Below are 14,284 nucleotides of genomic sequence, written 5' to 3' on the forward strand. Positions count from 1 at the left end.
GACCACCTGGGGTTCTTTAACGTGCACCCAAATCTGAGCACATGGGCCTATGACACCTCTGAAGCCTTCCTCAAACGCGTTCGTCTTTGTACTTGCCTCGCAATAGCGTACGAAAGAATTAAAGTAACTTTTGGATTAAAACATCGTACGCATGCGTGATACACACGAGATACAGAAGAAGCTTAGCAGGCTAGATTACGCTTTGTCATAAAAAAAGTTGAGACATTCATGACGGCGATTTCCAAGCGTGGTGAGCACGCAAGGAAGCGCATGCGCCATGTCATGTCGCGACACCATGCGTTAGTTCAACCACCTGGCGGACCGCTACATTCATTCTCAATCGATGTCTGCCCGCGCCTTTGCAACCGTTGCCACTGTCTGATAGGCGTCCAAGCTCAACAAGGGACATGACCGACGAAGGAAAACTGCCGCAACACTCTGTTTGTAGCGGTAGCTACTCGCACACATTCCATGCAGGCACGTGTCAAGACAATGCCCGGTGAGGTTTTCGCTAAACATACTTCTATTTATTCATATGCCCCCAAAAAGTGTTCCCTTAGAACAGCAGGGAAGGCCGACGGGGAACAGTTGCGGCAATTCTTCACGAATACTGGTGGCAGCTACTACAAAACAAAAAGGGGAATTCCTCTATTTAGGAATCAGTATAACACGAAAGTGAATAGTGTCTTAGCAGTGGTAGTTCAGCAATAATTGTGCATTGTTTATTCACAAGGGAGAAGGAATAAATGCTACAGCAACAAACTGCAATGACACGAGCAAAACGGCACGTAGCTCGAAACTTGCAGCGCGCACCTCAAGCAGAAAGCACGCACAAATTCACCGTACTTAGGATGAGCGCAGACAAATGACTGTGACAGCTCGACACTTAAAGCACGCTGCTCAAACAGAAAGAAAGGCACACGAAACAATTGCACTAGTATACACAGGATGAGGGTGAACAACTGTCATAAATATTACTTCTCCGTGCGTGAGGAGCGCGCTCCTTTCGCAAACGCGACCGCGAACGAAGTAACCACCGGGATCTCTCTAACCACTGCAACTTCAAAGCGAACTTGCGGAGAATGATCGAGAGGTAAAAAGCGCCCGAACCTTAACATAGGCGTGCACACATTGCAACACGCGGGGTGGTGAGAGGCGACGACTTTTAAACGCGCGCGCCTAATACGCGCTCTCTTGCGCCATCACTATACTGATGAGGAAAATTCTCACAATTCGCTAAGCTATGAGGACTGCCAACGGTAAACGGTGGATATAAAGGGCTCGCCGTTAATTAGCTGACAAACGTACGCCTTGTGGCTGATTGGTTAAACATCGCGCACTGAGAGTGAAAGGTCACTGGTTCCATGCCCCGCCAGTTTTTTTACTATTTGCTAATGAATATTTTACGTCATATTTGTGACGGAAATACGTCAGCAGAAGTGTAGTGAACCCCACCCTAAAACTCTTCCGTGTTTCCAATGGGGAAAAAACTGACGCTCGACCAAGATAACGTAATGTAAGCTTCTTGCCGAAAACTTGCTACCTATAATGTAGCCTTATCTCTATAGCTACGATGCGCCAGTCTCTGAATGCAAGGCTATTTTTTTCAGTGCGAATGTGGCAGCGCACATTTGTACCTTTAGGAGGCCTATGGCACATTGCGGCGGCTGGTAAAGCTGATCTTATTGGAGATTACATCATCGCTTTTACAAAAGAAGGAATGACAGCTTCGTCCTCGGTGCTACAGGGGTCAAGATGCTCAGCGTACAAACCGAAGGTCACGCTTTCGAAGCTGGCCACGGTGGTGGAGACTGTGTGATAAAACTGCATATGAACAAGAGAAAAAATAAATACAAGAAACGTGCTTTTTTATAGAAGTGGATTCAGTTTTATTCAATCATATTGGGAACCAGAATCCCCGCTTATTGCTAGAAACTTCGTTATACATTATTTAAGTTTTTGCGCATGCACGTAAAATTTTGATTGCTCAAGTTTTCTCAGGCTTTCATAAAAAAACACCTCAGCATTATCGATTGAAATTATGAACGCTTGTTGCAGCGAATGAAGTGAAGTAAGCTTACAGTGCATCGATAATGTGAATTTAGCAATGGACTATCTAAGACAAAGTGAACTAGCCGGTACACACGTGGACAGTTGAAAGCGGTGATACAGCACAACCGAGCACGAGCAGTGAAGCGGTTCTGCAGAAGAGTGCATGTGTGGTGTGAGCGTCTAGCTAATACGCGATTTGTTTAATGAACGGCCACACCTGAGATGATTCTGACATACAGATCAGTGATCCTTCAGACTAAACCTCTTTGTTACCTATTTCACAGAGTTAAACAGCCCAATTTCATATTAGGTGGCTCTTCATGTGTGTCATTTACTGGTTGCCAGGCAGAGATAAGCAACTTTTTAAAAAAGAACACATTAAAGGAAGCACGTTCCTGAACAAAAAAGCCATGTTCTACTTTAGATCTGCATTTTCAAGAAACATTTTATGAAATTGTACGTCTCACGGTAAATTTTACCACAATGTATACTTGCGTTAATTTTTTCTAATTACCTTCTTACCACGTGTAGGGTAGGAAACGGAACTTCCAGTAAACCTGCCTATGTTTATGTTCTTTCTCTATTGCAGTTCCGACACGGGCTGGACTGATATGCTGAAGGATTTATACGAGATAACCTTTGACTACCCTCCAAGCCCGCAGTATGTGTCACTTGTCCTTCGGACACTGTCACCATATCTTAAATTCGAAAGATTTTGAAAGCCTGCAAAAAATCAGTAATGACATAATTCAAATAAAATACCTTGTAACATGTGCAAGAGCTTCGTCTCCACCGCAAGGCTAGCACAATCATGGGGCAAATAGACTGTATTGTCACGTGAACACCATAGATTCATTGTCTCTGAGGAATGCCATTGTGTGGTTCGAAAAATATCACCCCTCCTCGCAACAGCAGCGTTGCAGCGCCCCTCTGAGGTACGTCAGAGAACGTTTCTGACCGTAATGGTCAAAAACACACTTATCGCATGGCCTTACATTACCCAGATTGAATACTTGGAATGATTGCTACAGTATAAGTTGCAATCAGTCAGCGTAATGCTTGCTCACAGCCCGTCAGCAAGACTGCGTCACGAACTTCAACGTCATTTGAATTAATGACGTCTCAAACCTCTGAAACCACAGAAATGCATACAGTTAAATCATACTTCATACATGAATTGCGGTAAGGAACTTCAGGGCCCCGATATAGTATGCTGATAACTTTGAATTCTTCCAGCACTGCCTTCTTTTAACTGCACCACCTGCAAAGCTGTGGGAATGGCCATGTTATGCAAAAAAAGTAGTTTGGTGAATACCCTCTATTAATATTATTTCGAAAAAAAAAGATGCGTGAAACCACCATCAAATATGACAACACAGGACGAAATAGCCTGCGTATTGTAATGGAGCGTGTGAGCAGTATAAAACATTACGCTTTGCGCTATAAACACGTTGTGACGGGGTCGTGACGTGGAAGAAGGAAGCATATGATTACAAGATGAAACTGTTTATTTCATCGAGCTCGTGGTCCGTAAACTAAAGGTAAAATCAAAGCGATGCCCACTGGCACTGATAGCGGCGAACAGAGCGTCGGCCGTCAATCAACTGACAATTGATGCATCAAGTTGGCATTTATACGCGTGCGTCGAATATTCTAGCGTTATCGCTATAGCACCAGCGTAGGTTCCAGAAGAATCTCTTGTGTTCCCGAAGTGGGCGTAGGCTTAACAAAACGATGTACTACAGTGCTGAAGCTTCTCGAACACTGCAGGTGTGGTTTGCGCGGAGAATAACTGACATGGTGACGGGGCGATAACAACACTTCAGGAATAAATGTGGCATCCCGTTCCCTCTGAAAAAGCATCGTGCCAATGCTTTAACAAACCACTAAAGTACAATATGAAAGTAAAAAGTAAACCTTATAGGTACAAGCAATAAAAACGATAACATGGCAAACGCAACCAAATATATATTTCTTAAGTTCGTTAACGTGCATGAAACGGTTTGAAGCACACAACATGGACGACTTCAGGTCGTGCACGGCGCCGTTGAGAGTTCATGATGCCGTCGGGGCAACCTCGTAGTCGATTTAGCCGAGACATCGAACTACCCTCTATGGTCCGAAGTACCATCGCAGAAGTATTGAAAACTGGGAAGTTGGTAACGTTTCATTGTAACAGGTCTTTCTATTTCTGTCTTTATTTTTCAATCTGTTTACCTCTTACAACTATCGCAGAAGTTTTTCACTCAGTCTACGTCGGCGTATCAGCGTCCATACCCAAACATGGTCACGGGGCTGGTATTCCGTGAACTGTCGTCAAAGTTTGGAACTGCGGCTGCAGGCCGTCTGCCGATTCTCGATTGCGAGCTGACGTACTTCTTCAGCACGCTGAAGGTATACGGTGACTTCACGGTTTTCTTCGTCAACGACGTTCGGTAGCATCGGGCCGATCGGGCACAATTTCCGGGTTCTCTCTGTTAACTAACTTGTATGGCGTCATCTGCGTCGTCTCCTGCACGACCGTGTTTAATGCGAAAGGCAAGTACAAAAAGATGACATATGTCTTGTGTTTGACGTTGATATATATGGCCAGCATGTCGGTGATGGTCTTAATTCGACGCTCGGTCAAGCCATCGGTTGGTGAGTGGTACGTGGTTGTATGGCGGTGGCTTGTCTGGCTGTACCTCTGGAATGCGTGAGTCAATCCAGCAGTAAACGCCGTTTCTCTGTCGGGAAAGACAACCTCTGGGGCATGATGTCGAAGGACGACGTCTTCAATGAAGAACTTGGCTACCTCAAAGGGAATGCCTTTGGGCAGGGCTCTTGTTTCGGCGTAACGGGTTAGGTAGTCAGTAGCTACGACGATTCAAAATTTCCGCAAGCAGACGTTAGGAACTGCCCCAAGAGGTCAAAGCGATCTGCTAGAATAGCTACCGGGGAAGGTCGATGGGCTGTAGAAGTCCAGCTGGCCTAGTTGGCTATGTCTTCCATTGCTGATAGTCTCGGCAGGTTTTCACGTAGGGGGTAACAGCGACATTGAGGTGGGTCCAGTAGTACTTTTTCTTTACCCGCGCTAACCTACGGGAAAATCCAAAGTGTCCAGCTGACGGGTCATCATTTAGAGCATCCATAACTTCTGGACGCATGCCGAGAATACTACGATAGGAAGTTGGCCTGATGTGGCGACAACACTTTCTTGACGAGAATGCTGTTCCTCAACAAAAAAACTGCACCAGTCCTCGCTTGAATACTTTTGAAACATCAGCTTTGCGCTCGAGGTATTCCACAAGGCCATTAATTTCAGGATTGTCTCGCTCTCGTTCGATGAATTTCTCGACACTTAAGCTTCCCAAGAAGTAGTCACTGTCTTCGTCATCCTGTGGTGGTGGGTCAGCAGTGGCACGATACAGGCAGTCGGAGTCTGTTTTCGTCCGGACTTGTAAATGACGATAACGTCAAATTCTTGAAGTCTTAGACTCCATTCTGCGAGAGGACTCCACAACCGAACATGGTCACCGGAGTGGAAAGGTCCTTCAAGTTAGAGGACTCCACAACCGAACATGGTCACCGGAGTGGAAAGGTCCTTCAAGTTAGCAAGTTAGCAGAACGCGTCGTGGCCGCTCACAACATTTGAAGGGCCTTGCATAGAGGTAGACGCGAAAGATTCCCTTAGCCTAGATGATAGCAGGGCATTTTTCTTCTGTTTTGTAATAGTTTTCTTCTGCCTTCGGCACTGACTGGCTGGCATTAGTGATAATCCTTTCTTCTCCACTCGTCTTCTGCACAAGAACTGCGACGAGATCTACGCTGCTTACATCGGTGTGGATTTCGGTATCGGCGTATTTGTTGAAATGTGCAACTATCGGAGGGATCTGCAGGCGTCATTTCAGTTCCTGAAATGTTTCAACTTGCTCCGTTCCCCACTAGATTCCGACGTCGTTCTTCGTGAGCAGCGTCATTGGCTCGGCGATCTGTGAGAAATCTTTGACGAAGCATCTGTAATAGGCGCACATTCGAGAAATCAGCTCAGGGTATTCTTGTAGGTGGGAGGCGGGAACGCGGCGATGGCAGCGTTTTTTCGTCGGTCTGGGCGCACTCCAGTCTGGTTGATCACGTGACCGAAAAATAAGTTTCTTTTACGCGAAGTGGCATTTCTCTGGCTTCAGGGTGAACGCGGAGGTCCTGGTTGCTTGAAGTACAGATTCCAGCCACTGGAGATATTTGTCGAAACTTGAAGAAAACACGACGACGTCGTCGAAGTAAACGAGGCAGGTCGGTCACTTCAAGCCAGCCTGAATTCTATCCATGACTCGTTGAAAAGTCGCAGGTGCCGGGCAAAGACCAAAGGGCTTCAACCAATGACTTTGAACTCGAACAGGCCTTCTGGTGTTATGTAGGCAGTCTTTTCTCTGTCTCTCCCGTCTACTTCAATTTGCCAATAGCCGGCCTTAGGTACATTGAAGAAAAGTACCTCGCATTGTGGAGTCGATCTAGGAATATCAGTAGGAGTGGCTACAAGTCCTTCTTTGTGATTTTGTGAAAGTGGCGATAGTTGACTTAGAAGCTTAGCATTGCGTCCTTCTTTTTCACTAACAATGTGACGCCCATGAATTTCTTGAAGGCTAGATGACATCGCGTGGCATTTAGTGTAGTTGTTTCTTTATGGCCTGGTGTTCCCGCGTCGAAACCTCGTATGGGGTCTGATGGTGTGGCCTGGCACTTTCTTCTGTTATGCTTTGATCTTTGGTGATGGGGGTCTGTGAAATTATTGACGACGACGAAAAGCAGTTTTTTTTATTTCAGGAACAGGTTCTACAGCTGTTCTTGTTTATGTGTCGAAAGGCTCGGATTATTATCGAAAGCTGGTTGAAGTGCTTGAGTCATTGGAGTATATTCGCTGAGTCGGAGAGGGTGAAAGCATTGCTGGCTCCCACTGTCTCTTCGATGTTGGCAATAGTCTTGCCTTTGCTCACGTGCTTGTACTCGTTGCTCAAATCCGTTAGCATTACTCTTTCGTTCCCTTCTCGCAGCTCGGCTATTCTTCTGGCGATGAAAATTTCGTGGTTGTCAACAAATACTGGCCACCTTCAAAATGCCTTGCGTCTGTTGATTCTTGAGTGCCGACGAAAATGTTGACGCTAGAGCGAGAAGGAATGGCAAATTGGTCGTCCAGCGCATTCAAGGCGTGCCTTCCAGATGGTGTTTGTGACGGCAGTGATTTTTCTGTGGATAGTGTTACCAACTTTGTTCTCAGGACGATGATGGAACCATGGAGGCATAAGATGTCCATACCAGGGATGACAACTCTCGAGCAATGCAGTAGTACAACAAAGCTTGCAGAATTAATGTGAAGGTTACTGGCGACTCTCGGCTGCGCATATTCCTACCGGCATAACTATAGGCGACCTCCTGCTGTGCGGATTTCGAGGCCTTTCCAATTCGTCCTCACTTTCCTCAACTTCGCGGTGAATGCCTCACTGATGACAGAATAGTCAGCTGTGGTGTCGATGAGAGCTGTGATGCTGTGGCTGTAGATAAGGGCACCGAGATCACTAGTTCGTCGTGTTGCGTTGCAGTTAGGTCGTGACGTGGGATTTCGACTATTATGGTTTGTACCTTTGCTTAGATGTTGTGGGATCAGGTCTCCTTTCATGGCCGCAAGATTTTGTCGTCGAGACTACGTTGACGTTGTGCTGGGTTCTTGAGGTTTTGCCGCAACGACTTCGGTGAAGGAGGATCTTGGCAGTTCGTCGTACAGCAACCACACCTACATCGGTTCTGCCCTTAGTTTTTCAACTACGGGCTATGTGAGTGACCCCGGGTTGGGCCAGTGTAGGCCCGGCGGTGAGGCGACTTGTAGCGGCTTGGTGACGACGACGGCAAGATCCTCGGGGCGTCCACTGCTCTGCAGCTAGGTAGGCGGCGATGTCGCGGGGTTATTCGCCCTGCTGTGGAGGTGGCGCATCTATGGGAAAGCCACCTGGTCTCATCTGGCGGTATCGGCAGCGATGGTATGTGTGGCCAGCTTCTCCGCAGTGGTAGCAGAGAGGTTGGTGGTCAGGCACACGCCACACGTCACTTTTACTCGGAGAATTGCACTGGCCGGCGGGTGGACGGTATGGCGTCAAAGACGGCTGTGGCTGGCGGCAGAACTGCATTGGTGAGTCCTCTTGGCGTGGCTGTGAAGGAGTAGCCTAGCATCAGGTTGCAGCAGTGTACCTCATTGTTTGTGGTTGAGGCCATGGTGCGTCGGAAGCTTCATACGATTGCCGAACTTCATTAGGGAAAATCCACTTAAGTCTGCGATGAAGGCCACAGCTTCCGTAGCTCCTCCTGCACGATCTGTCGGATTTTTCACGCATGTCGTCAGTGCCGAAGGCGTGAACAGCTGTGTTGTCCTGTCTTGCATCAATCGGCGATAGTACTGGTCGGTACGCATTTCCAGAGTCTTCTCGATTGTCGTTGCCTCCGAGAGAAACTCTTGAACTGTTTGGGGTGGATTCCACACAAGTCCCGCAAACAGTTCTTGGTTGGCCCTTCGTATCAGGAACAAAAGCTTCTTCTCCTCAGCCATGGCGGAGTCGGCGTGAAGAAACAGTCGGGTCATCTCTTTTATGAAAATTATCACGTTTTCACTAGGGAGTTGCACCCGCCTCTCCAACAAGATGACGGCCCTCTACATTTTAGCGATGCTGTTGAATGTGTGCATGAATGGGCCGCAGAATAGGCCCCAGGTTTGAAGTTCTGACTCCGAATTTCAAATCAGGTCCTTGCCATGTCTTCCAGGTAAAAGTAGGCATGACGCAGCTCCTCTTCTGTGTCCAGTTGTTGGGGGTGGCCACTCGGTGGTAGGTTCCCAACCAGGTCTCCATTTAAAACACGATCCGCGACAGGTCGGTGGCTGTTCTGGCTGCTGCATCACTACGGCTGCAGAAGACTCTGCGACTGTCGTTGTACCTCTTGTCGTCGTCACCGCCATTGCTTGAGTCTTGTTCGGTACGGGCCCGCAATGGAGGGCTAGTCCATTAAGTCTGCGGCTGGGTAGACTGTCACTACATGGTGTCAGTGTCTTCTTCGCGACGTGGGCTGGGTTAACGGTTTAACGGCACCCTACGGTACAAGAACGAGAAGCCCCTCCAGCTAGCAGATTTCGCGTTGTCATGACGTTGACGAAGGGAGCAGACCATAGTTTGAAGATCAAACGGTTTAATTGACCGAACGTGTGGCCGATCAATGGAAAGACAGATTACAGCGGTACACACTGGCACTGAGAGCAGCTAATTGAGCTTAATCCATCGATAAACTGACAAGCGGTGAAGTGCGTCTGCATTTGTGCATGTGCCATCGAATATTCCTGTGTTATCGCTATAGCGGCACGTAAGTTTCAGAATAATCTGTAATGTTCCCGTTGGGTGCGTAATCTTAACAAAATGATTTACTACAGTCCCGACGTTTCTATAACACTGCAGGCGTGGTTTGCACTGAACATTACTTAGAGTATAACAGGGTGATAGTAGGGAAAAGAATGTGGCTACATGCTATATAAGACTGTGCTCTACTATAGCCCGTCTTCTGTTTCTTTACTTCCTTTTCACCCCCTTCTCTCCCACCCCTTGCTATACTATGTCATACAAGACTGTGCGCTGAATACCATGTGCACGGCTCCTTTCATTCCGTCTCACGCTCACTTCTCTTTCTCACCCCATTTATATACTATGCTACATAAAACTTTGCTTGACTTTACTCTATGTCCTGCCTTTTTAGTTCCTTCTCATCCTGACTTCTCTTTCCTACGTCTTGATGTAACATGTTATACAATACTGTGCTATTCTTTACCTTATCTTCTGTTTCTTTATTTCCTTCTGACCCTAAGTTCTCCTCCACCCCGTGATATACTATACTGTACAAGTCATTACTTTACATTACCCCATCTTGCTTCTTTAGTAACTTCTCACCCTGAGTTTTCTTTCCCACCCCTCCATCTCCATCGCACGCTGTCAGGAGACCGCACTCGACTGGTTAAATCAGTAATATGAGTGGACACGGGAACAGCATCACATCAAGTTTTCCTAATCTACTGTTCAACATGCAGGAATCACCATTACTCCTGCTGTCGTGGTCAGCGGTTTCCTTTGCCAGCACGATAACCGCCCCTGCTGCACCGATGGTGCCGATAGTGCTTTCGTCCGGCATCGACTCCGGGCATGTGCACTTGCTGGCAAAGTTTTCTTCGGCTGTGGAATACGGACTGCCAACCGCATCGACCCTGACATCATGCCCAGAAAAGAACTTAAGCTGCTGCTTTCACCGACCTTCCTTCAGTGGACACGGGAACAGCATCACATCAAGTTTTCCCAATCTACTGTTCAACATGCAGGTGTGTAAACCATTACCGCTATTTGCTAGGAAATCAGATGACGCCTTTCTGCTAGTGTTCCCGTGTCCACAAATGTTATGTGAAATTGTATTAGACTGTTTTTCAGTGGCATTGCTTTTATTACGCTCTGGTGACATTGAAACAAATCCGGGACCAACTACGCGCTCAGAAAATCTATTAGATATCGAATCTCTGCCTAAAACCCCAACTGAGCAAATGGCTGTTCTTTTTAAATTGATCAAGGATATTCATACAAGATCATTACAAAGTGCAAAAGTTCAGAACGAATTAGCAGCTGATATGAAGTCAATTAAATGTGGCCAGAAGAACATAGAGGCAAAGATTATCGCTTTACAAAAGCGCCTCGACGACCTCGAGCAAAAATCAGAAGTCCTCGAGAAAGTTAATGAAGAGCTATCTGAAGTGCATGCTTCGGTCAACAACCTCGAAGCACGCAATTTTTCACTCCAGACACGACTTGATGACTTGGAAGATCGCTCACGGCGAAACAATCTTCTCTTCTATGGTTTTCCCGATTGCGAAGAACCATGGCAGGAGACAGAAGCCAAACTAACCTCTGAAATAAAGTCAGTTTTAAGTATCTTCACAGGCAGCATGATTGAGAGGGCACACAGGCTAGGTTCCTTTTCTCCTACCAAGTGCCACCCGATAATTGTCAAGCTTACCAACTTCAAATCTAAAGAGCAACTTTTTTCGCTCCGAGGCCAATTAAAACAAAGAAACATCGGTGTTTCGGAAGATTTTTCAGCAACCACCCGCCTCGTCCGCAAAAAGCTAACTGAATTTCTTAACAATCAGCCTAATGCGGCATCCTTTAAACTTCGCTACAATAAGATGCTAGGTAACGGCAAGTGTTATATCTACAATACTAACCTTGGCATCGTCGAAGAATCGCAATCACAAGCTTCTTATGCAGGCCATGCTCGACATCAACCTAAAAACAGTTCACAATAGGGAAACAAGAGGGGAGATGGTCTATTACCTGCTTCTAAAGCGAAGCTATCCTTCCTTTATTCAAACACAAGAAGCATTGCTAACAAGTCTGACTCCTTATCATCCGCGATAGATTCGTGCGGCGCTCATTTGATTGCACACTGAAACGTGGCTTTCTCCAAATACGCATGACAATGAATTGTTTGATAATGCGCAAGACTTTACTATTTATCGCTGTGATCGCACACTGCGCCGAGGGGGAGGCGTGCTCTTAGCTATATCAAAATGCCTTCCATCGTCATGTATACAGATTAATCATGACATTGAAATAGTGTGGGTTCTGCTAACAATTCGTCACTTAAAAATCATCCTAGGGGTATGCCATTGGTCGCCTTCATCTTCGGAAAGGTTCATAAGTGAACTCCACGATTCCATAAACATGGTCGCTTCGCGCTTTCCTTTCACGCCTCTGTTTCTACTAGGCGATTTTAACCTGCCCAACTTAAATTAGAACACTGATCCACCGAGCTTATCACCTTTTTCAGCACAAGCCAAGGATTTCGTAGATATGTGTTCTGTTTTTGGCCTGTGTCAACTGGGGACCCAACCTACAAGAATAACCAGTATCACTTCAAGTACCCTTGACCTTATCTTGACCAACTCGCCTAATCTAGCCTCTGAAATCACTTATATGCCTGGTATCAGTGACCATTCTATGCTTGCTTTTCACCTTAAAATTCCACCCCCAAAACGAACCAAAGGGAAAAAACTCATAGTCGATTACAGTAATGCAAATTTCGATGCCAATAATGACGAACTATTGAACTTCGTTGCTTCCTTTTTTATCCAGTTCAGTGAGCGCTCTGTCCAATCGAACTGGGATATTTTTGCTGCAAAAGTAAACAAACTTACTAGGAAATACATTCCTAACCGAACCATCATTTCTAATCACCAGGCACCATGGTACAACACCTACATCAAACGCCTATCTAACCGTAAAAAACGACTTTACAGATCAGCAAAACTAGCGCCTTCTGAAGACCGTTGGGCGATTTACAAAGCAGCGCGCAACGCTTACCTTACCACCTTAAGTCCTCTAAATTACATTTCCTTTCTCGAACTCTCCCCGATATGCTTGCAAATAATGTACGTAAATTTTGGCGCTTAATTAACCCTTTACCAGATAACACCATAGTTCTAGTAGATGATTTTGACAATCCAGTTCCTACAGATATGTGCGTCAATCTACTTAATGACACTTTTAAAAACAACTTTTCTCGAGTTGTTAACGTCATCCAACCCCATGTGCAAAACTTCAATTATATTGCCATGCCACCAATTTCCATTGATCATTCCGGTATCGCTAAACTCATAGATAACTTGCCCATTCACTCATCCTCTGGCCATGACAATATTGGTACCGAATTTCTGAAAAGCACCGTTACATACAGTTAAGTGATACTAACAAAAATCTTTCAACAGTGCTTAGATACATCAACCATTCCTACACAATGGAAAATCGGGGGGGGGGGGGGGGTCCTAATCTTTAAGTCAGGCAATAAACACTCTCCGAAAAATTATCGCCCTATTTCGTTAACAAGCACTTCCTGTAAATTATTAGAACATCTCATTTTCACCAACCTCATTAACTTTCTTGAATGGAATTATTTTTTTACACCAGCACAACATGGTTTTTGCAAACATTTTTCAAGCGAAACACAGCTCATATATTTCACTCACAAACTGCATCACAATTTAGACCATTCATCATGTGCTGATTGCATTTTTTTAGACTTCAGTAAGGCTTTCGATAAAGTCTGTCACCAACTACTACTGTTCAAACTGAGCCTACTAAATATTGACAATAGTTTACTGAAGTGGATTGAGTGTTTTCTGTTTAACCGTGTTCAATATGTTACTGCTAACAATCGCAGTTCGTCATCTGCTGCGGTCCACTCAGGTGTACCGCAAGGGTCAGTTCTTGGTCCACTTTTGTTTCTAATTTATATTAATGACCTCACGTCTTCACTTTCTTCTAACATTCATCTTTTTGCAGATGACTGCGTCATTTTTCGTGAAATAACTAGTAATAATGACAGTTTAAGCCTCCAATCTGATCTTAACAAAGTAGCAGCTTGGTGCAGCACATGGTGAATGGACTTAAACATCGCTAAATGTAAGGTAATTCGCGTAACTAGATCTGCTAACACCCCACCAAAATACTACTGAAGCAACTTCTCGCTTGATTCAGTCTCCTCGTATAAATACCTGGGCATTCTTATCACATCTAACTTATCTTGGGCACCCCACAACGCATACAATACTAATAATGCTAATCGCATGTTAGGCTACATACGTCGTAACTTTTCAAAATCACCTTCTGCACTAAAGCTTCTGTTGTACAAAACATTAATACGTTCCAAACTTGAATATGCATCATCAGTGGGGGATCCTTACCACGACAACCTGGTTACTTCACTTGAGCGCGTACAGAATAACTCCGCCCATTTCATACTTTCTAACTACAATCGCATCGCCAGTATCAGTTCAATGAAATCCAGCCTAGGCCTTCCTTCCCTTGCATCCCGTTGGAAAATATCTCGTTTGAGTACATTTCACAAATTATTCCATCATACCACCATACATAACCAATTAATCCTCAATCCTCAGTACATATCCCCTCGCATCGACCATCGTCATAAGGTTGGAATCGCATCCTGCAACTCCCAGTGTTTTTCTCGATCATTTATACCTCGTACATCAGTAGATTGGAACCACCTTCCCGAAGACATCGTCACTATTACTAATAACAATATTTTACGTCAAACCTTACTCAGTATTGTATGAGCTAAACGTTACTCAAAATTGTATTATGTTCACTGTCATTGCACAGCTACTATT

At 45.4% G+C, this 14,284-nt stretch overlaps 1 protein-coding gene across 2 annotated transcripts in view; it reads left to right on the forward strand.

Moving 5' to 3' along the window:
- Window positions 1-2,830, forward strand: part of LOC119175447 (uncharacterized) — a 44,072-nt gene extending 41,242 nt beyond the window's left edge. For both annotated transcript variants that reach the window (XM_075881259.1, XM_075881260.1), the window contains one exon: window positions 2,642-2,830. In XM_075881259.1, coding sequence (XP_075737374.1) covers window positions 2,642-2,771 — 130 coding nt within the window. In that variant the 3' untranslated portion in view covers window positions 2,772-2,830. The remainder of the gene's footprint in view (window positions 1-2,641) is intronic.
- Window positions 2,831-14,284: the final 11,454 nt, after the last annotated feature.

This window comes from Rhipicephalus microplus, chromosome X (genome assembly GCF_043290135.1).
Source record: "Rhipicephalus microplus isolate Deutch F79 chromosome X, USDA_Rmic, whole genome shotgun sequence".
Taxonomy (NCBI): Eukaryota; Metazoa; Arthropoda; class Arachnida; order Ixodida; family Ixodidae; genus Rhipicephalus; species Rhipicephalus microplus.